Source organism: Cynara cardunculus (assembly GCF_001531365.2).
Source record: "Cynara cardunculus var. scolymus isolate 2C chromosome LG 14, CcrdV1, whole genome shotgun sequence".
Classification (NCBI taxonomy): Eukaryota; Viridiplantae; Streptophyta; class Magnoliopsida; order Asterales; family Asteraceae; genus Cynara; species Cynara cardunculus.
This window is the reverse complement of record NC_037541.1, coordinates 13,323,523-13,333,656: the sequence shown is the minus strand read 5'-3', so window position 1 is coordinate 13,333,656 and position 10,134 is coordinate 13,323,523. Positions and strand designations below refer to the sequence as shown.

Below are 10,134 nucleotides of genomic sequence, written 5' to 3'. Positions count from 1 at the left end.
CTCCCCTATATATATATATATATATATATATATATATATATGTATACATACAAATATATAGAGGATATTTCAAATGCATTTCATCATATTTCTACAACCCAATCAATTGAGATATTAATTGAAATGATGATAGTTCATTTATTATAATTTGAATATTTATGGAATATAATTAAGGTTCATTGATTATGACCGATACTTTATATTAGAAAACAATCAAAACTTTTATGAAATCACATATTCATCAAATTAAATAGACGGTTGACATTGAATTGAGCTGTATTTGTTGTACAAATATAAATATTTGCATAATAACTCACCTCTCTCTATATACATATACATACATATATATACTATATATATACATATACATACATATACATACATATATATTATATATATATATATATATATATACACCTTTAAACCCCCCCCCCACCCAAGATCTTATGGGATCAACAATATAAGATTAACACATATAAAAACACACATGAAATTTGAATCACACATTCTCAATTTTGGGTTATGTGCCATGAGAAAAATCAAGAAAATGTTGTGAAATTTGGGTGCCCAAAAGGTTAAAACAGAGAAAGGAATCAAATTTACTTTGAGAATTGAATCAAATGAATCTAAACTTCTTGTAGGGATTTGGAAAGCAAAGATCCAATTTGGAATCTGTTTTTGAAAACAAGAAAAACAAAAGCCCCAATTGGAATCTGTTTTTGAAAACAAGAGTCTTTAGGAATACTGAATCTTGAAAACAAGTAAAGTTAACACTTTGAAAACAGGGGAATGAACCAAAACAGAGGAATGAATCAGATTCATTTTGACAATGGAGTAAATATTTTCATGTGGGTTTTCAGAAAACAAAAAACCCATTTAGAATCTGTTTTTGAAAACAAGAAAAAACAATAGAAAAACAGAATCTTGGAAACACAACCCAAAAAAGAGAGAAACTTAAACTTTGGAAACAGGGGAATGAATCAAATTCATTTCTAACCCGCTATGCGAGCCGACTAATCCTAGGTCAACCACCTGCTTTGCAGATAGCCTGAAGTCACCACATTTGAACCTCCATGGCCACAAGGGGATTTTTACTCCTCCTTGGATTTGAACCTGGGACCTCCCGGTACTTTTGACCTTTGGAGCCAAGCTCAAACCAATCAGGCACCACAAATGAGTTTCATTTTGAGGAAGATATCAAAAGATTTCATGTGGGTTTTTCATAGAACAAAAAACCCATTTAGATTCTGTTTTTGGAAACAAAAAAAGCAATAGAATCATAAAAATCTTGAAGCCATAAAAAAAAGTAAAAACAGGAGAATCAATGGGAATGGAATTCATCTTAGGAATGGAATCTAACCTTCATGTGGGTGTCTTTGAATCCAGGCCTCTGTGTAGCTGCAATTGGAATTAGAACTCAGAGAGGAATCAAAATGTAGAGAGAGAAAGAGAGTGAGATGAGAGAGAGAGAGAGAGTGAGAGTTATATCAAATGTATAAATAATGGGTTTTAATTGAAAAAGAGAAAGAAGGTGTGGATGGACACGATATCACAGAGGGAAAAAAAACAAGAAATTGCAGTGTAGGAGAGAGAAGGGTTTAACTTTTTACATATTTATATCAACTGTGTTACGGTTTTTCTTTTTGGAAGGGTGTTTCAGGCTATGACTAGATTAATCTCGACAAATTATGACTGTAAAAGCATGGACGGACCTAGAGCAGAGAATACGGTGGCACGTGCCACCATATTATTCCTCCGTCGAAGGGTAAAAAAAAAAAATTTAGGTTCGTGAAAGGTGCAACAGTATTAATTTGTTGTGTGCTACCGTATGTATTTCGAAACTACAATGAGAACATGTTTTATTTGGTAGAGTTGGTTTGCAAGGCTTTTCACTCCACCCCAGACCCAAGTTTGAATCATGTTAATGTCATTTTCTTAGTCAAATGGTGTCACCGCTTGAAGAAAAAAAAAACTTCGTACATTTGTTTCTTATAGTCAAATGGTGTCACTGTTTGAATTTTTTTCCCTATATCTTTTTTTTATAGTCAAACGGTGCCACCGTTTGAAAAAAAATTTGGGTGTGTCCCTGTGTAAAAGATCAACCCCGATTTTATGGACATATGGATTGAACCCATGATAGATGGGATATTCCACCACATCCCCCTAAATTTTAATCATTTTGAAAAATCCAGTTAAAAACGCATCATCGGTATTTTTGTTACTGTTTTGAAAGGATTTCAGATGTCTAAGGTTGGAATTCGTGAAAAGTATAATCGGTTGAGTTATTGTCTAAACGATTTCTAGATGAATTTTCGTATATCAAGAAACAGTATTACACTTTGAGTGGTTGTTTTACGTCTTTAATTTGTTAGCTTTATGTTATGTGGATGTTAGAGGGTGAGCTGTTAAATCTTGTGAACGAGGGTTGAGATATCGTTTGTTTTTATATTGGCATATTCTAAATAGTCATATTTATAAAGAATGTGACAACTTTGGTGGTCATTCGAACAGATGAAAATTGTTGGTATTTTTGCCATGTGGGTTTTGAAGTGAGTGGTCGAGGTCGAGACCTCGACCTTATTAGATACAGTAGTTACCTCTAGAAAACACCAGGCAACCGACAAATACCCAATCTTTGAAAGATCATTCAGCATGATGCATACTGATATCTAATAACGTTTTTATGTCATGCGTACTTGACTTACTCGATATCTTCTTGTAACCATCTCTCAGTTATGATGGAGTGAAACCGAACCCCTGAGACGTTGAAAGTAAGGATCAACTTATAGTTAGATTAAGATTATGAAGAGTTTTATTATGGTGACTACAGTGAAAAATACGTAATACTACATTCGTCTGTTAGATCAACAAAATACAGTGTACGACTTATTAATTAATAATCACTAACAAGTCATACCAGAATATATACTAACACGATCTGTATATTGTTTGTGCAAAAGGGTTTATAGCCGATAACCTCTAAGTCGACCTATACTGCTCTATCCCGAGGGTATCACGTGAGAAACGAATCGTGTACACAGTGGCTTGTTAGATTGTTGGTTTAAGAGCTTAATTCCCACAAGAAGGCCCGTCCCCAAGAGAATTGTATGTCCCACATTGCTAGTGTTAGATATGAACCCGCATTTAACAAATATGAACCTTTATGTCGAAATAATCCACTAAAGAGGGTGGGGTACATAACATAGTTATAGTATAGTGTTTTCCAATGCAATAAGTTACGTACGTTAGGAATGGGAATGGGAATGGGACGGGGACCTCAATCCCCGTCCCTGTCCCCGTCCCCGTCCCCATCCCCACCGGGGAATATAATCACATCCCCATCCCCAACGGGGAAAGGGGGATTTTTTTCCCGTTTATATAAGTTATTTTAAATTAAATATGTGAAAGACCATACATGTTTAAATCTCAAACATTTTCAATAAACCTAAAACTAAAATGAATTTAATTTAATACAAAAAAAAAACCACAACATCATATAAAAAAGGGAAAAGTACAATAAAAACCAATGAACTTTCTTGTTTGGAATGATTAAGTCCTTGAACTTTTTTTTGGAACAAATAAGTCATTGGACTTTCCAAAACATGTTAAATAAGTCCTTGAACATTCCAAAATATGTTAAATAAGTCCTTGGACAATTTTTGGAACAAATAAGTCCTTGGACATTCCAAAAAATGTTAAATAAGTCCTTGGACAATTTTTGGAACAAATAAGTCCTTGGACATTCCAAAAAATGTTAAATAAGTCCTTGGACAATTTTTGGAACAAATAAGTCCTTGAACAATCCAAAACATGTTAAATAACTTTTTGAAAAAAATAAAGTGGTAAAATAGTGAAAAAAAACCCAATGAACATTCATATTTTGAACGATTAAGCCCCTAAATATTTTTTCAACCAAAAAGTATTTAGATCTATAAAATTAAACAAATATAACAAAAAAGTACTCACATTTACAAAAAAATAATTATCATTTTAACTAGTTGTACAAGTCATAAGAATGTATCCAACATGTTCTATAAAAGTTCAAGAAGTTATTTAACATGTTTTGGATTGTTCAAGGACTTATTTGTTTCAAAAATTGTCCAAGGACTTATTTAACATTTTTTGGAATGTCTAAGGACTTATTTAACATATTTTAGAATGTTCAATGACTTATTTGTGCCAAAAAATTGTCCAATGACTTATTTAACATGTTTTGGAAAGTTCAAGGACTTATTTGTTCYMAAAAAAAGTTCAAGGACTTAATCATTCCAAACAAGAAAGTTCATTGGTTTTTATTGTACTTTTCCCTATAAAAAACTAATAACCTAAAACCAAAAAAGTTCAATTAAATCCAACAAAAAACTTAAAGTCACGTGTACCAAAAGATATTGAGTAATATAAAATCATATCGAGTAATATACAAAACTTATCGAGTAATTATATTTTGATTTGACATCCAAAATATTACATATTAACATTAAAAAAAACAATTTAGATTACAAACCTAGTTAGGAAATAAGAAATTATGAACTAACGTTTTAGTTGAAATAAATAATATACATATATATATGTACAAATAAATATGTATATATATATATATAAATTAATATATATATATATATATATATATATATAACGGGTGCGGGGCAGGGGGAGTACCATACCCGTCCCCGTCCCCATCCCCGATTTAGCAGGGAATCCCCGTCCCCAACCGGGGCGGGTGGACCGGGTTCTCCGATGGGTCGGGGCCAATTCTCATACCTAGCGTAGGTTTTTTTATACCACTCCAGAATCAAATGTGCTACATATAGGTGCATATTGTTCTGTGTTAAATAATTGCATGAAATATTAAGCTATCATTATTTTTTTTATTAACCTGGATATTCAACCCACTATGCAAGCCGACTAATCCCAGAGAGACCACCCGCTTCGCGGGTAGCCCGGAGTCACAGCATTTGATCCCCCATGGCCACAAGGGGATTTTTATTTCTCTTTGGGTTCGAACTTGGAACCTTCAGACACTTTTGAACTTTTGACCTTTGGAGCTCAAGTTCAAACAATCGGACACCGCTCTTGTGGTTTAAGCTATCATATTTCTTGTTAGGTGTTATCGATTCTGTCGATATACGAAATACTGAAATGGTAAAGAAAAAGAAACCTAACACACGATCATTTGATATATCAACACCACTATAGGTAGTATGCATTTTCAATATAAAGTAATTGGTTTTCCAAAACTGTACAACATAAAACCAAACGTAGCAAGAATATCACATACTTTTCGAAAATCAAGTCACATATCAACTCAATAAAGTGATAGTTGTTAAGTTTAATTCCAACAAATGTTATCAACCCATGTTATGAATTACATCAAATGAGAGTTTCTTGATTCAAGTATATCATATATATATTATGATAGTAAACCAAAACTGTAGGGACTGTTTGACAGTTGTTGAATGGTTTGATGCAGAATTACTAAGAAGCTCTCATGATATAGTGCAAAATGAAATATAATTGTTTGGTAATTGTTTACAATGAAACTAGGGGCACTGAATGGTTAAGGAAAGCCCATGATACAAAATCATTTAGAGGATTTTAGAACCATTAAGAAACAGACTTTGTTTTTTCCAAACAAGATTCACCTCTTAACGATTCAAAGGTTGACTCTTAATGAAACTATTAAGAGGTAAACAAACAACCCGTTATTACACAAGGTTTGGTCCACAATCCCAGTTGGTTGGGGAATCTTTTGCATGCTTTTGCAAATTTCAATTTTCCAACTCATTATTCTTAGTTTTTTTGTGTGATTTAATTAAATTTATGGTAGGTTTGATTTCATGATTAACTATAGAAGATAGAATTTGGTGATGTAATGATTCACAATCTTATGGATGGTGTTTGTATTGGGCATATTTCCTTTTTGCATCATCATACATTGTCCACTTATGTTTGGCATCACATATGCTTTTAGAATTTACAACACTCATCACACACCTATGCTCATTTTTATATGTTGTAATAAGTTTTATATATATATAGAGAGAGAGAGGAGTGATCAAATAAAAACCACCCTCATTTGTGTAAACCGTGCAAACTACCTTCATCCGTCGATTTCATTGTTTAATCTTATGAATTTTTTTCATGAAATTGTTTAATCTTGTGAAATTGTTTCATATAATACTTTTTTTGATCAAGTTGTTTCATATATGGTTGTGAAATTGTTTCATATAATACTTTTTTTGATCAAGTTGTTTCATATATGGTTGTGAAATTGTTTCATATAATACTTAATGAAACTGTTTCATGTATTTCTCTAAAATTAATTAATGAAACTGTTTCATGTATTTCTCTAAAAATTAAATAATGAAGATGATAATATCTATGATTAACACCCTCCACAATAAAAATGATTAATCAACCTCTCATAATTACAAAAAAATGAACAAAATGAAAAATTATGATTGGTTGAATGAGGTTTGCACGGTTTGTACAAATTGAATGGTTTGCATTTGATCGTTCCCCTATATATATATATATATATATATATATAATATAATAATACATTATACAGATAGAGGAGGTTTACTTTGTAAACCATCCATTTCATACAAAACTTACAAACTAAGCATATTCATCCTTTTTTTTTATGAAAGGTCAAGATTGAAATAAACTAGATAAGTAAAGTAAAAAAAAAAAAAAAAAGGAATTCATGTTGGAGACATGGAAGGGCAAAATGGGGAAAGACATATTCTATGAACCTGTTTTATTACAGCTGTTATACATGTGAACTTGATGCAATCATATATGACCTATGAACTTGTTTTATTACAGCTGTTATACATATGAATCTGATGCAATTATATATGACTTATAAACTTGTTTTATTACAGCTGTTATACATATGAACATGTTTCATTACAAATTGTTGTACACACCTATGAATATAAATTTGTTTCATTACAGTTGTTATACATATGAACCTGATGCAATCATATACGACCCCGTTTCATTGAACCATTTGAGTCTGTTTCATTGGAAATTACCATGTTTTAGTGAAGAGTTTGAGTCTGTTTCATTGGAAATTACCCTGTTTCATTGAATAGTTTGAACCTAATTCATTGGAAGCAATTTTTTTCAAAAAATTTAATGGATACCTCAGTTAAATTTTTGCTAGTATTGTGTTAGATATATATATATATATATATATATATATTTATAAATATAATGTTGTTACCAAACTTTTCTATTGATATTAAATAATTTCCAAACATGAGTATTGTAAATTCAAATCACCATAATACCCTTATACATTAAAAAAAACAAATGGATTTATGTGACTGGTTGTAATTAGTTTATAAGATTTGTACAAATTGGAACGGTTTGTATTTGATCGTTCCTTTATAAAAATAAGCATTATATATGTGTATATATATATTGAGGGATTCGAAAATATCTGTATTTTACGAAAATATGAGAACACATGCAAGTTCATCGATCCCTTTTAAGTCACAGTAACAGGACTATTAAAATATTAATGAAATATTTGTTCTTTTAGGAATACTGAAGGCATGTAGGGACAAAATCGGAACAAAATTTGCAAATCAAATACTGATTTAATATGACCCGATAATCGAGGACGTGATCATCACTATCTTATGATTTGATATTGAACCGTCAAATGATGGTATCACTATCACATGTGATAAATATGTTGCTTATACGTGAAAAATATAGCATTACATTATAATTCATATATAAACGTTTTTTTTTCTTGAATTCTTTTAATAATTCACACATGAATATGTTATTGACTTTTACTACTTACCTTTTCATGTATTTAATTAACTTTTGACATTTTTTTCATTAACTTGGATATCCAATCCGTTTTACGAGCCAACTAATTTCAAGGCGACTATCTGCTTTGCAGGTGGTCGGAGTCACCGTATTTGAACCATCGTGGCCATAAAGGGGATTTTTATCGCTCCTTAGATTTAAACCTGAAACATTCAGATACTTTTGACATTTGGAGTCCAAACTCAAACCAATCAGTTTAATTTTCGACATGTGATAATTATTAATATAATTCCATCTTGTCATTGTATTTAATGTGGTGGGGGTGTATATCATGTATAGGTGGAAAGTGGGCCCAATGGGCCCATGGTAACCGGCCTATATATCTTAAATGGGCCCCAAATCTTTTAGTACCATGGAATACTAGGTAATAGCCTAATAGGTATGGTTCAAATGGCTTTTAGAGTAAATTACCTTTTTAGTCCTTGTAATTTGTTAAATTTTTTTATTTTCATTTCTGTAATTTTAAAAGTATAAAAAAATGAATAATTTTTTGCTAACAAATCTCTTTCAGCCCCCAAAATATGAACCATGTGATAGAGAGGGGATTAGGATTAAGAGGTATTAAGTGATACATTTACCACTTAAAATTTCAGATGACATTTAGAGCTTTTAAGCCCTTATTTTAAAAGTAAAACAAACGCTCTTAATACACAAACGTCTTAACGAATCAGACTTCAGAGGTATTAAGAGATAATTTTGAAAAAAAACAAATAAACTCTTACCCTCTTATGCAAATGAGCATAAACAAACATGTATGTATGGCTTAACGAACGTAAGTCATACATATCATTAAGCTCATTAAGTCATACAAACAACCCCTTAATTGACCAAGTATAACACAATTAAAACGATATTCACATGTTTTTCTCAGATAAAATTTGCAGACAGCGCAACATGGAATACTGATATGAATGAAACAGAGTTTGTCTTATTTCTTTTTTCCTCGGTACAAATATATAGTTTTTAAGGTTGTACATGAGTTTGTGCAATTTAGCATGTTAAAGGGATTAAAAGTGACGACAACTCAAAGTATAAGGACTTGAAAGTAAAAAAGTTAAAAATAAAATAAAATGTCAGAAGTGGGATTTGAACCCACGCCCTCTCACGAAGACCAGAACTTGAGTCTGGCGCCTTAGACCACTCGGCCATCCTGACTTTTTGTTATTTATTTTTACATTAAATTATTTAAATAAATATTTTATTTTAAATTATTTAAATAATATATCTTTCATAAATCCTATAAAATCATGTAAATGTTAGAGATCTGAATGACTTGGGATCATGTGAGACAAGGTTGTTTTCATGAGACACGATTTTTATACTTGAAACTTTCACAGTGTATTTGCTTTGAAGATTCAGTTTTTTTACTTTCACAACATTTTGTTTCAAGTATAAAAATACACTGTGAAAGTTTCAAATATAAAAATCGTGTCTCACGAAAACAACGTTGTCTCACGTGAACCCAACCCCTCATAGGATAGTTGGTATTTTATGAGATTTCATAAAATTTGATTATAATAATATTTTAAAAGCATTTATTTTGTAATAATCAATTAAAAAGGATAATTTAGTTTTTTATAATTTATTTTTATAAAAAATAGAATTCAATTTTATTTCAAATTCGGCAAAAAAAAAACACATAGATTCTAAATTTATCTGATTTCAAATCCTTTCACAAAATTCAAAGCTCTCAAAAGCATTCCATCAAATCAAAAGGTTCATTTCTTGTTTTATCAGAGAAGATTCTCATCTGTCAAAATAGTATGCTAAAATATTAAAATTGTTGGTAAGTGTTAACCAGGTAAATATTTATCAGACAGTTTATTTTCATTCAATACTTGTGTAAACATAAGATTAAAATGGTAAATTTTGTTGTTCAGATTATTTATTCAAATCAAACAACAAATTATCTTAATTTATCCAAACAGATTAATACTTAGAAACAACGTAACAGATTCAGCTAAAACAGCCCTACATTTCTGACTGAAGGGAAAGAAAAGATAAAGGTTGTAGTAACACACTGAGAGGTCATTACAGGGGCCTAACCCTGTTTTTAAAGGCCTTAAATAGGTCCTTGTATGAAGGTGTTCTTGTGCCTAGCAGGAGCTTCGTAAGATGGTTTAATTGGTCACTTGCGTAAATCTGGAAGCTGGGGTTAAGAGATGATATTGTGTTCTAGTTGGTGTTGATGCTGCTCTTACAGTAGCAAAAACAAGATAATCATTGTTAATTAAATCCGTAAAAGAACAGACTTCTGTCTGCTGCTTCCTGCTTTTTTTT

The 10,134-nt window shown here is 31.1% G+C and overlaps 1 protein-coding gene and 1 non-coding gene across 2 annotated transcripts in view; both read right to left on the bottom strand.

The window, feature by feature from the left end:
* The window catches only part of LOC112526856 (heavy metal-associated isoprenylated plant protein 39-like), a 6,063-nt gene extending 4,597 nt beyond the window's left edge, over positions 1-1,466 (bottom strand). The window contains exon 1 of the mRNA XM_025137278.1: positions 1,361-1,466. Coding sequence (XP_024993046.1) covers positions 1,361-1,366 — 6 coding nt within the window. The 5' untranslated portion in view covers positions 1,367-1,466. The remainder of the gene's footprint in view (positions 1-1,360) is intronic.
* A 7,459-nt stretch (positions 1,467-8,925) lies between these two features.
* TRNAL-CAA lies at positions 8,926-9,009 on the bottom strand. The gene has a single exon. It is a non-coding gene; the product is annotated as a tRNA-Leu (tRNA).
* Positions 9,010-10,134: the final 1,125 nt, after the last annotated feature.